The following is a 14,236-nucleotide window of genomic DNA, read 5'->3' as shown; positions in this document are numbered from 1 at the left end:
ACAGGACTAATCAGATGCACAACAGTTATGCAAGCACTGTAACTGGCAGCCGCAATGGGTGGAAAGGCTTTGGAGAGGCGTGTCGCGCCAGTGTATTCTGACCTACAAAGTGACCTGTGTTGGCCCTCGGTGGGCAAGTTAATCAAGCTGTAATACAACTGAATCTACAGAAAGCTGGGTGATAAAAAAAATACTATGGGAAAACAGTTTCATTCCAGATGAGGTCTGGTCAGAAACTGTGAATTTCAATGGAGGATATCTACTTCAACCTCAGAGAATGCCTGGCTGAAAGAGTCTCAGTAGATATTTTTATCACACTTGTTCAGAAGTCTCATCATTCAGGCTCTGCCAGCCGCTGAAAGAACTGTGGTTCCCAAGAAGCAAATCATTACCACTTGATTTGGGCCTGTCCAGAAGTAGATACTTTTTTGGGTAAAGATTTTCACAGAATTCGTGACTATATCTGGGACAAAAATTACTTTTAATTCGGGTGAACTCCTTTTTGGACTTTTGCATTCCAGAACTATAAATATTAAAACAAAATACTTGCTTGGAATTCTGAGTGCAACAGCTAGAAAATCAATGACAAGGCAACAGCTTAAAGGAAAAATATGTCACAATTGTGTGTCCAGAAATGAGTAATACAGTCCAAATAGTGGGTTGGGACTATAGACGATATATTAAATAGACTGAAGCCTATTTAATATACAGTCTGTGGTTAAAGTGAGTTGTTTTCCCCTTTTATCTCCTCCTCAGACATGAGGTAGCTCGAGCAGGCTGTAGGTACGCTGCAGGAGTGCAAGACAAGCAATGACGAGTCCTGCACTGTAAGTTGATCGGCTGTTTGTAACTGTCAGTTATCTGTCTATGTAAATTTCAGCCTGTTATCCTGAAAAGCCCATTGCTCTGAAAATACACACTGGAGTTGGAGTTCAGTGACTGCCTGCCAGACTTCCTTAACATATCGCTCAACTTATATTAGAAAATGCTGCAAACTCACTCATTCTCTAAAGGTATGTGACTATGTGTAAATGTGATGATGTGATTCCAAATATAGAAAAAAAAGAAAATGGGGGAACATAATACTAAACAGACACATATTAGACAGTGAATGACAAAAGTCAGATTTAAGTGGAAGGATATCTGGCAGGACTATCTTTAAGTGCATTGAGGAACCCGCTTCGATGGGAGCCTGTAAACAGAGAAAGACAGAGTCTCCATTAGAACACTATACAATCAGCATTAAACAACACCCATTGAATGTGGAAACTTGTATCAGATATTGGGTACTGCTACACACTTTGGAGCCATTACTTGCTGCAGAAGTGCAACTGTCAACAAGATGAACTGAGCTAGGCAGAGTGTGCCCACTTACATTGGCATTCCAATTTAACTTCCGAGTGTGAAGAGAAGGAAGATGGAGCCAAACTAAAGATCAAAAATTAAATGTTGGCCAGCTACATGTGGCATTTGGAAACATCTCTGTGTCTCCAACCAGACAGAATGAGTCTTAACTTTGTCTTTTAATTGCAACTGAGCAAAATTCAACAAATGGGTTAAAGTAGCGCAAAGACATGTTCACCTTGGATAATTCTTTACAGAATGAATTAATTATTGTGATTAAAGGTGAGATTTTATCACCTGACATACCGAAGGACTGTGACTACCTTTGATTTGAAGCACTGTCAAACAGGCTTTACAACTGTACTGTAAGCTGACAATATGAACAAATTATTAAAGGGATAGTTTTTTGAAGTGGGGTTGTATGATATATTTATCAATGGTCAACATAAAGATGGAGATGGACAGTTCAAGTGTACACTCTATCTAGAATATTTTCACTGCTTTACTCTGCTGTCAGACAGTGTTTTCCAACAAGAAACTATCATTATATAAGCCAAATATCGCTCTCTCCAAATCAACCAGATTCCACTGGCGAAATCAGTCATTTTGCCTTGCAAAGTGTAGAAGTTTCTGGTCTACCACTGTCTCCATTTGTTAGTTTATATGTGTCACTGTGTGACTGCAGTGATTCACAACAAACCTTTTAAAATACCGAAGTCAGACAATAACACAAACAAACAAACTGATCAAGGCAGCTGTAGAAAAGCAACTCCTGTTTTCTGCAAGGTAGATTTACTGACTGGATGGATTCTGGTTGGTTTAAAGAGAACGGCAGTTTCCCAGCAGAAAAGGCTGTTATGTCTGCTTCTCCAAACTGCGGTAATGCTGCCCACCATCCACTGTAGGTAATACACTGACTATGGATAGAAGTATCTCATACAACCCCAAATCATTGCAATGTTCTCCAACTTCGTCTGAGCTCTATTGAAAGAATTCAAACTGCAATGCTGCCTTTTTGCCAATCTGATAGCATTAGAGTCAACACAGCATGGTAACAATCAAAGAAATTGAGAACAAGCTCAAAAGACTATTAATTAGCACTACAATTTTGTATTTTGTAGCAGTAAATCTTGGCACAGATGTCTTTCCCAGTGAAACACTGATCCACTAACTGTCATTAATGCACACACACACACACACACACACACACACACACACACACACACACACACACACACACACGCTGAAGGGGGGCCCAACAGTCCACTGCCTGCTCCCAGCTGGAAAGATGGTAACGAGCCAGAATGCTGCAGCTTTTCACAACGCCCACTTACAACCTGCTGGCTCTAAACAGACCAAGAACACAGCCAGGAGGAGGTGTGTGTCTGTACCATGCCTGAGCACACGTCCTTTTTTCATCCCCTCGGCTACTTACGTAAAATGATGTGTGTGATGACGAAGGCAAAGATGAAGATGGTGAGGAAGGACAGCGAGAGGATGAACATGTAGAAGAAACGGTAGTTCCTCCTTCCCACGCAGTTCCCCACCCAGGGACAGTGGTGGTCAAACCGCTCTGTGAGGACAGAGAGAGACACAGATGGAGAGAGAGTACGAAAATTTTATTTTGGATTCAAGGATGCACACCTACAAGTCTTTCCTTTCATCCCACCACACTTCTGCCACTGTGATATTTCTCCTGTCTGAAATCTTTGTCGTGCACATGTGCTTTAGTAAAAAAAAAAAAAAAAAAAACACTGTTAGAAACTGTTATGCACTCAAGGTTTAAAAATCGTGTTTCTCCATACAAAGTTTTCTTGAAGCAGAATGAGTGAAACCAGGTTTTTAAAACAATGACCAGAATATCTCAGACGTGTATGTGGACGCACACTTCAAATCTGGTGCTGTGGGAAATTAGGGGAAAGGGGAAGTGTCCCTCTGGGTCTTCTTGGCATAATAACACACACATTTTTCACATAGTGCAAACTGGCTATTTATATGAACTAGCTAATAAAAGATACAGGCTGGCCAACATGACTGTGTATGGCTGAAAAACTCACCCTATACCCACTCACTCACTGTGGGACTGTGCAAGGTTGAAAGGGCGAAAGACGCACTTTGCTGGGTCAACAGATAACGTCCCTCCAGTAAGACCTCAATTTAAGAATATCTCAAGATGTTTCAGGGATTGCAAATGAAGACAAAAGAGAAGTAGTAAAGTCAAAGTTTTGTTCAAACTTCCATAGAAATCCTGGCGATTGTTTAAGTTGCAAAAAGATGAGCCAAGACATTTTTGGTGAGTTTTATTTTGTTTCTGTCAAGTCTGAATGAAGATGACGATGGTGATATTAAAATTACAGTTTTGCAAAAAGAATCTGGTTTGTTTGGCAAGAGCAACAAATCGTCTGTTTCTAGTTAAACAAAACTTATCTTATTCTTTGAAGGTGTATACAGGTGTATCTCTGTAGCGATCCTTTCTATAATGTTTTCAGACATTTAGAATAACAGTCTGAGCCTGTCACTGGCAAATACAAGCAGTAAGAAACGACATGGAAAATAGGCTCCGGGTTGAAAAGTACAAAAGTTACCCTTTAAGTAAATAAACTGCCTGGAGTTGAGAAATATTTGCTGCAATGTATTCAAAACACAAAATATGTATTTGACTGCAGTCTGATGTGTTCAACTACTTGGTAATTTTAATGTGAAATCCTTTCAGATGAAAATTAGTCGGTGGTATTCTAATCAAAGAAACTGTGCTCCAGCATACTTATCTGTGGATGGCTTATTGTTAGCATGGTTATTTAATCAACTCCAGTCCTATCTCTGAGTGCGGACATCTAGCTGTGCACAGTGGAAGCTACTTAACTAATTAATCAGAGCCATTATTTGTTTAGTGAGGTGAAATGACCTGCTTTTGCCTTCATTAATCAATGCCTGGTTGAAGTGTGTCAGGGAAACACAGCTTCTAGTCAGACAGGATGTCACAGCCCGCCACAATAGTCCTTAATATTAAGTGAACAACAAAGCCAGGAGAGGAGAGGTGAGTCTTTTGATTTTGGTCTGTGTGTGTTGATTCATTCCTATTCTCGGTGTGTCAATGTAATACAGAGGACATGTGAACAGTGAGCCACAGTAAGAACAGTAAGAATAAATTCCCTTTAAACACTGACAGAAGCATGTTGGCTGTTTCAAACATTCAGATTAACACTGCAGAGGGACAGCATAGCTAACCTAGCTAACCTAATATTGGGCCATCTGCAAGGGCCTAAAATCCAGATTTCTTTTAAATACATTAAGCTATAAATGTGCCAAATCTGGTGCTTTATCACAACATGAACTCTAGGCTACGTAAACCACCCTACTAACATAATTATAGGCATGTTACTTAAACCATTTTGTACTTTAAATTAAAAAAGCAATACTGTTTGCTCTAGTGTTCATAATCTGACAAAATACTTTTACTACAACTGTCTACTGATTCAGGTCACAATATTAATTCCTAACTTGCAGACTGATCTTTTTTTTTTTTGAAGTCCATAAAATCATAAGTATAGGATTATTCTATTTGGTTCTCAGGGTTACAGTGATCTAGATTATGTCTGTTTCTGCATGTTTCCAATGGAATTGAATAGTTTGACCAGCAGCTGGTGGGGATGTTGAAAAATGGCCACCAGAGTGTGAGGGTGTGATCGCCCAATATTCAGTTTTGTTCCCAGTATATCTATCAACACAGCTGCCCAATTTGGTGCTTTTATCACAAAGTGAATGATTGTTCTGATAAGTTGAGCTATACTACCCCACTATTTAACATCAAAGTCACAAGGAGGTAAGGATAGGGGAAGCAAATGCTAATACATACCAGGGGTAATGACTGTTGAGTTGCCCCATCCCTTCTATGATTGTTTTACAGTGAAACCAAAAGCTTGAAACAGCAACTCAGACAGTTTTATGATGATCTAATATATTAATTTGCCAATATTGTCTTAATGTATTTTACTGTTTGCTTACATAACAGTGTAATTTACCCAAGAGGGTCATTAAAGCTTCATCTAATGTCCCTTAATTAAGCACATCAGACAAAATACCAACAGCAAATAGACCTAAAATCACTCAAAAAAAAAAAAAAAAAAAAAATCAATCACAAAATCCCAACCCTCTGCCCACACACAAACAAACACCAACTTGTGAAAACTACAACTGGAATGAAACACAAACAGTGAGACCATCTGTACAGTGAAGTGTGACGAAAAAAACAGAGCAGGACAGGAGGCAAAGTGAAGTGGTGTGTGTGTGCGTGTGTGTGTGTGTGTGTGTGTGTGTGTGTGTGTTTGTATCATAATTCTGAGCTCTTGTAAGCCTCTTCTATCACTCCCAGGGGGATAGCCCTCTTAAAAAGAAAGTGACTCTACCATATTCCTATCTTCCACATCCACCAGGGAGGCCCTATCCATTCTGGCTGCTAACTTATTTAAGAGCTTGTTAGGCCCCTGGCACTTACAGCACCAGAGGAAGAGTAAGAGAGACGGAGAAGTCAAGAGACAAGGGGAAGCACTCGTACCACTTTATCACTGCCAAGGTGATCACCATCCAGTTTAAGTGAAAGTGCCAATCTGATTTGTAACTAATACTGATCATATAGACTTAAACAAAAATTACCCACCTCATGGTTGTATGACTCCATCAAGCAGTCAAGCTGCAGTTTACATCCAAGTCTATCCAGTCTCATATAATGTGTGTACTGAAAACTTGAAGGTATTAAGTGCATAAGTGCATTTTTTTTTTTTGGCAAAATTGAAGTTCACCATATCGAAATGTCTGATTCCAGTGAATATTGTCTAGTGAGAAACATGCTGTCTTCACTTACTTACAGAGGAGAGCAAAGGACTGAAAGAGAGCTTCAAATGTTATTGCAGAACATCATGTCACAGTGAAGTTGACCTTTGACCTTTTGGATATAAAATGTCATCACTTAATCAGTGCCAAGCTTTGAAGCTAATTTGGCATAGTGGCCAAAATGAGTAATTACATCGTCGCATGATGCACAGCAGCCCAAAAAGACATTTTTCATAAGCTTAACATTTTGAAAGAAGCAGCTATAAAACTGTAAAATGATAGATAAATATTTTTGAGCGTCACAACCACCACAAAATGACTTATTTCGATATCAGAAGCAGATCTAGAAGAGCTGTATAAATAAATAATTTTATCCACATTCAAGTTAACAGAGGGCTAAACTGGAAGTGCGCTTGCTCTACAGCCTCATGATGCGGAAGCATACACAGAAGATCTGACACGGAAGTGTGTTTCATCGCCACTGAGCAGCTTTCATAGAGCAACCGTAACGCTGTATCCAGTTCTCCATAAAACATCAATGTTTAATCGTTGAATCCAAATGGACAGTTGTGCCAAGTCTACAGAAATTCCTTCAAGATGTTCTTGAGATATCACGTTCACAAGATTGGGACATACAGACGAATAGATGGACAACGCAAAAACACAACACCTTTGCAGAGGCATGAAAAACACGCTAGGGTTTTAAACAAACAGTAAATAAGATTTCTCTTACTCTCTAGTGTTTGAAAAGGCCTGAAAAAGTCCTATACAGTTTATCTCTGAAACTTCATAATGATCCCTGGACTGACTGACTCCAGATTTCACTTTAAGGACATGGAACCATGTTGGGTGGAGACCTGGAGCTTTGAGAGCAAAGAGAAAGTAGTTCTTATGAAAGAGACACTGGTTAAAACAGACATTCATTATTGGAGTTTATCCCTCCCACCCACCTGCAGTATGGACAGTCCAACTATGTGTCTGCTTCTCATTCTTCATTTCCCTCCCATCTGTGCTCACAACTGTGACCTAAACATAGTTTTTAAACCTTATATTTTCAAGGATTTGAATTTATACGATCTCACTGCTTCTGTGTCCATGTTTGGTCTGAAGCCTTGAAAGCATCACCTGTGATTGTACTGGTTTAACTCTGTCGCTCATTTCCTTTATTCTGTTTTACCTTTTACTCGTACTTTATGCCAAATTTTACTCAAAAAGTGAACCTCACCAGTTTCATTTTGGAATTTAAGAATCCACTAAATCCAGCTTTGTGTATCGCCATGCATAGCCTGCTTGTGAAAATGACTGCCCTCCCATCTTTTTGTTCAGCTGCCAGTCCGTCTTCCTTCCTGCCAACGCACATCTGCCGCATCTGATTACCAATGCCTCATCTTTTTTTCCCGTGTTTACTACTTCCTCATCTTTGTCTCCCAGTGTTTCAGTCAGCCCAACTTCTGACAAGGAAATAGAAATTCAAAGAAGGAGCTGTCTCTGATGAGGAGCGGCACAAAAACCTTGATGAGGAAGATACAGACACCCAGGTTGTATCTCTGTCTCTGTCTTTTAGTAATTGCCTCTTCGCATTGTCTCCAGGGACGGAGCATGTGGTTGTGAAGAGCAGCAAAATTCAACCATTATGCTGCCGTTTTCTTTCTGTTGTTTCTTACTGTACTATTCCCTCCCTCACTCCCCTCTGTCTGGATGCCAACTCCTCTAAGCATATGTGCTACATATTCCCCATAGATATGCATCATAAACTAAACATTTAACTTGGCTTGTATTCTCACATACAGGTGCAATTTTTGCTAAACATGGCTTATCTAAATTGTGCATGCTAACATGTGTTTTTGTGTATACTGCTGGTTTTAATATGTGTGAGTGGGAGGTGGAGATGTAGACATGTCCATATTCATATCAACCAAGTTTGTTCTTCTGAGAAATGAGATAACAAATATGTTTTTCTCAGATAGATACAGGGTAAAGTGAGGCCATGAGCAGATCTATATTGAGCTTTCATTAAAATACAAACAGATATGAAGTGGTCAAAGTTAAACAAACCACAAACTGGATAGAGGATGGTTTAGTGATGGTCTTGACTGTTTGTGTTCATCAAATCAAATAGCGGCAGCCAAACGTACAAACTGGCATCCCGAGAATTTCATTTTCACTCACCCACACAGTTGTCACAGAGGCTGCAGTGGGAGGCACGTGGCGGTCTGAAGATCTTGCAGGTGAAGCAATACTTCAGTTTGACTGTCTGGCCGTTGATGACCACCTCCTTGGTCCTGGGAGGAGACCTGTAGCCCGTGCTGCCATTAGCCACATCTTGGGAAAAAAGATGAAAGAGGAAAAAACAAATCAGATGAATAAGAAACACAGAGAAAAGACTGCTAAACCTGCACCTCTGCACAGTGTTTTCTCACCGTTTCTCACAAACAGTACCTTAGTGAAACAACTACTGGTTTCACAATAAACCACAGTAAAGTTTCTCACAATTAGTGTGACCGTTTCAGATTTTGATAATTATTAAATCATTATTGAATTATTGATAAACTGCACTTTGAAAAACTCATAGTAAATACTGTCCAGCATTACCCAAAGTCAGCAAAATGAAAACGTGTGTGGTGCTGCTAATTTTATTTGTGGGTTTCAATATAAAACTGAAATTGTTCCAATGTTTCAGTATTTTCAGCACAGAAAATTTAATACTGTGATATTAATAACCATAAGAATTACAATTGTGATATGAAATTGTCATGGCGTTTCATCACTTATTTATCTAAAAAGCTGATTGTATTAATATTTTGAAAAAGCACCAATAGTCACTGTAACAATATCACAATAATAAATACTGAGATTGAGGTATTTGGTCTTTGGTATTTGATTTTTTTTTTTTTTCATATCGTGAGTGTGTTATGAGTATTTCCATGGCACAAACATACAACCTGTTTTTTGGCAAACCTCTGGAAAGGACATATGGACAAAGTAAAATGCAGTCAGGAGAAAAGGCTATAATACAAATATCTTACTGCTGATTACCTACAACAGAGAATCAGTTAGATGTTAAATGTAATGTATAAAGTCTGAAAAACCCACTGGTGTAAATTCAACACTGAATGACAAACTATTTTTAAAAATCACAGTGATGTTAGAGGCTATAATCTCTTTACAGCCAACAACACTTGTTTTTTTTACTCTTTGTTATATTTAATATAGAGCAGCACTACTTTGTTTATATAACAATGTCTACTTTAGACACTGCATGGATAATGCAGCACAAACAAAAGAAAAAAACAGACAATATGAATGCTACAGGTTACTAATGCAAACACATTTACATTTTTCACTGGAATTAATGTCAAGCGTCTTACAAAATCTAAAAATAACAATATACAGAGATTGGGGGAATAGAATTTGTAAAACCAGTCACCTGAGACACTATAAAGGTGTAGATAACATATTTATTTATTTGCAGGAAGGGCCAGTAGTATCAGCGAGATTTTATTGTCTAGGAGTGATGTGTTCAGGTTGTGTACTTTAATTTGTCTTGAGATGGATGAATCTCAACAAGGCTTTGGCGAAGTGAAACCTTTAGTGACCTGCAATTATCCTTGGCTCTGACAAAAAGGTACATGCCATGATATCAGTAACGTAAAGGCTTGAACATGGACAACCCGCACAGCTCGTTATTTTTAATTAGCCCAACCATTTTAACTCTTTTCACGAGCTCTACAGATTCTACTGGGGTGTCTCAACCAGAACCAACCTTTGTTACAGTGACTAAAATTGTAACGTAGTTCAGGTAATATGAACAACAGTCTGGGATTCAATATGCACTTAACACCATGGTCCTCAGACTATAATACAGTGAAGAAAATGGCGGCAACAGCTCTGAATGGCTTTTGGTGGAATAAGACAGCAGTGATGACAGGCTAAATGGTAAGGATGAGAGCAATGATAGTGATTTTCAAGCCATAAAAGGTAGAGCCTGTATCCCATTATTGCTCAGCTCGCTGTGAGCACTCTCACGCACCCTGAGAGTAGGAGATAGCGTGTGTAGGAAGATCATTTTGGGATCATTTACACAGAAGCCCGTAGCACTGCTAACACAGTGGTGTGTGCATTAGTGGAGGGATTGTATAGCGACCAAGAGGCTTGTGTGGGTGTTTGACATTTCTAAAGGAGAGCAGAGGAAACCACCGACTTCTGTTCTATTGAATTCGTCTCTATTGTGATCGATGCCTACAGAGCTTACTCCTCTCCCCTCCATACTCCCTCTGCTCCTCTGCCCTCTCAGCAGACTCCAGTGAAGGAGACAACAAACGAGGGGAGTGTGTGAACAATTTGGAGCACAATTCAGTTATCACAAAAAGAGAAGTCCCATTGTTTACATTTTCATAATGCAGTAAAATTTACAGTAACATGAGTTCCTGTCCAAGGTAAAATAAAGAGCTACAACAAACAGCTGTGGATTCTTTTTGTAGGAACCCTCTTTGAAGAGTATTCTGAGGAACAGTCCTGACAGGTACGTAGAGATAGTCTATATAAAAACATGTTATGTCGTATCATGCAGGCACTCATAAGAAGCTGCAGCTAAGTGGGGGAAAATGTTCATGTCAGCCTTCTGGTTGTAACTATTATTATATACATATATATTATGAGATATCAGGATTTTTTTATATAGTTACTACTGTGTATTTCTGACTTGGCATAAAGAAATGAAGGAAGTGTGAACTGGTGGCAAAATTGCTAAAAAAGCAACTGCCTTTGCCAGCTGCACTGAAATTAAATCCAGTATTAGCACAAATACATTTGTTTCAGCCAGTCAAAAAGGAGCTATACACAGTTGTGTTTGTATCTGGTTTTACTTGGTAATGAATAATTATTGTGAAACAGTAAAAATATCAAATATATTGGGCTTAATTTCTCTTTGTTTGGTGTGACTATGAGACTAGCAACTGCAATGCCTGCAAGTGCGTTTTCCCATTTTTTCCCATTCTGCTGACATGGCATAAATGCAGTGTGGGGCAACACTTTCAGTTCAATTGAAGGAGAGCTGCAATGATTATAAATCAATTAGTCGATAGAAAGAACATTAATTGTCAAGTGCCATCTATTTTGATAATCTATTCATTTTTTCTGTCATTACTCAAGCAAAAATATCAAACATGCTGGTTCCAGCTTCTGAAAAGTGAGGATTTGCTGCTTCTCTCTGTCATTTATGACAAAAGAAGAGTCTTTGGGTTTTGGACTGTTGGCTGGACAAAAAAGCAATTTGAAGATGCCACTTGTGGCCTCTGAGAAGTCGTGATGCATTTTTCAATTTTTTTTGACATTTTATATCAATCAAATGTGAAAGTAATAGGCAGATTAATCAATAGCGAAAACAAACACATATTATTTCCAGCCCTGAACTCAAGGCAGACATTTGGCAGCCAATCATTTAATCTGAGGCTTGCAGACCAAAAGTACTCATGTTCTAGCCAAACTACTGCAGCCGAAACTCTTTCTCTACAAAATTATTTTAATTTAAATAGTACAGGAGAATCCCTCGAGTATTTCTGACTATAGAAAAAATACTAACAAACATTATAGGAAATGGACAGTATGAGTAGCAGACAACAATGGCAATATCAACAATAAAATATATAACATAATTAAATGTATATGCTTGTAATATCATTGTTAACCCCACGTTGAACAAAACCATTACAAGGGAATCAACCCAAACACAAACTCCAGCCTTAAAGACTACTGTACAACAGGCACATTTCAGTTTCAGCCACAATTAAATATTATATAATTGCCTTTTTTCATGGCAGCCATACTGACATGAAATAGTTGGATAAACACAGGTGTTAACAATTATACTAATTAAGACACTACTCCATTTAGTGTAAGCAGAGCCTTGCCAGTGAGCCTACATGCACAATAGCAGCATCCTGATTCAGTCTGACCTGAATAGAACAGGACCTTAATTAGCATCACTTGTAACACCTGTGTTACTGGCTTAAATACCTGACTATGACCAGTATTTCCGCACACCATCCTGTAATTCAACTGTAGTCACACCTTAAGCACACTTCGACCAGCCCATCAACATTCACTACGCTTGTTCACAGATGCCTGCAGTAAAGTAGTGGCTGAGTGGGAGCGTCAAAGTAGCTTTTCTGCTGAACAAAGCCATTTGTACGCTGCCATCCTGGCAGCCAGAGCTTAGCCTTACATCAGTGTCTAGTGGGAGATCCCTCAGAGAGATAGGCCGGGCCGAAGAGCTTGAAGCTAGAAAATAAGGCCAGGTAGACTGGGAAGTGATGTAACAGATCACACATACACACACACACTCAGTACCCACTGACACTCTCATACACATAGCTAAATGAGGGTTCAATGTCAGCCAAACCATGCTAGGCATTGCCTGGTGAGGTATAAAGAGAAACTAATTGCTATCCTGCTGTGTATGCGGAGGAGAGAAAGCTGGGCCCTTTACCTTCACAGATGGAAAAGCATCCTAGAACACAATGATGATGGCTAACATACAGAATGACTGACCTCAACCAGCCTGCCAAGATGTAGACTAAAACCAGAAAGGATGTTCAGTCATGCAGCGATTTCAAGGTCTTGCACAAAGCAGCTAACTCAATAAAAAAATAATTAAAGCATGCTCTGAAAGTGTGAATCAATCATCAACTAAAATATGTCATCTTGGACCAGTTTCAAATAACATACAGAAGAAAAAGAACTATCTCTTTCTAACCACAGCACCACGGAGTGGGTATTATCAGCCATTTAAATGGAGCATATGCCCACGTGATGTCACTTTAAAAGCCACAACGGAAAACCGAAGGCGAGTTTCTTTTGTGCACTGGGTATGTTGCAGACAAAGACTATCAATGAGTGAGGCGTCATAAGGCATGTTATAAAAAGACCTGTGTGGAATATATTTGCAATTCAAAGTCAGACGAATATGTTAGAAAAGATCTGCCATTTCATTTCACTAAAATAATTTATTATTCTAAATATGATATAAGAAAATGTTTTGCTAGCCAGAAACCATGCACTACAACAGACTAAATGTAATTAGTTTGAAGGCAAATGCTTTTTAAAAGCAAGGAAATGTAAGGACAAGCCGCATCTATGTATATTCATTATCATATTATCATGATGCTTAAATATCTGTTTGTTTTTTGTGGCTCAGTCCTAATTATTTTCATAAACGGTAACTGAATACATACAGTAATACATGAAGAGTGGAACAGGCCTCACAGAGCAAAAAGGATATGGCAGTAAATCTATTAGAAACATCACAATTACCCCTTCAACACATGGTTTCAGTGTTTTTATTCATTTATTTTTTAATTTATTGTTTGTTTTATATAACTGGGTGCCATTACTTTCTACATAAAACAAACATTTCAGGGGCATCTAAAGGAAGTACTGTGTGCTGGATTAGTTCCTGCTTCCAATCCATCTCACATCCAACTATATTTACAGCCAGTGCTGCACCAGCAACCACCTGTAAGCTCATTTATTTACACCTGTGCTATTAATCTCCCTCTAATAATCACAAGCTTACCAACTAAATAAGCACTTTTTCATGCTGACAAAAAAAGCTGGTTGAAGATGGTATGAGATATGCAGAAATATGCAGCAGGTTACTGTTAAATACAAGCATAGGATAATTCTGTCTGCCACTAGTTTGTTTACAAGTACAGTAAAAAAAAAAATCTGTTCTAAAGATGACTGCACCATGCTGTGGTTTGAGCAGGTTTAACCAGGTTATTGATTTGAAACTGAAAATAACATTGTTACATTTGAGGAAGTTACTGTTGAGTGTTGAGTAACTTTCAGCTGAAGTGAATTTAGCTTAGCAAAACACTAAAAATCCATTGCAGAGCTGTTTCCTATGTGGCCTTGTTCTGCAGTAAGCCAGGAAAAGTAACACCTGTCACAGTTAAAACATCAGAGTGAATCTTTTCCAAGTTAAAGCTCTCCAAAAACTACTTGTGGAGCAGTGTGGCACAGGAAAAAAAACTGACTGGGCAGCCTATCCAGTTTAGCCTAA

The 14,236-nt window shown here is 38.8% G+C and overlaps 1 protein-coding gene across 5 annotated transcripts in view; it reads right to left on the bottom strand.

Moving 5' to 3' along the window:
• Window positions 1-14,236, bottom strand: part of LOC146310562 (palmitoyltransferase ZDHHC14-like) — a 69,754-nt gene that overhangs the window by 18,752 nt on the left and 36,766 nt on the right. For all 5 annotated transcript variants that reach the window (XM_084743216.1, XM_084743217.1, XM_084743215.1 and 2 more), the window contains exons 4-6: window positions 8,344-8,496; window positions 2,780-2,917; window positions 1,144-1,192 (exon numbers count right to left, since the gene is read on the bottom strand). In XM_084743216.1, coding sequence (XP_084599342.1) covers window positions 1,144-1,192; window positions 2,780-2,917; window positions 8,344-8,496 — 340 coding nt within the window. The remainder of the gene's footprint in view (window positions 1-1,143; window positions 1,193-2,779; window positions 2,918-8,343; window positions 8,497-14,236) is intronic.

The sequence above is a fragment of the Lutjanus erythropterus genome, chromosome 18 (genome assembly GCF_056507025.1).
Source record: "Lutjanus erythropterus isolate fLutEry1 chromosome 18, fLutEry1.hap2, whole genome shotgun sequence".
NCBI classification, from domain to species: domain Eukaryota; kingdom Metazoa; phylum Chordata; class Actinopteri; order Lutjaniformes; family Lutjanidae; genus Lutjanus; species Lutjanus erythropterus.
This window is presented reverse-complemented; position numbering and strand designations above follow the sequence as displayed.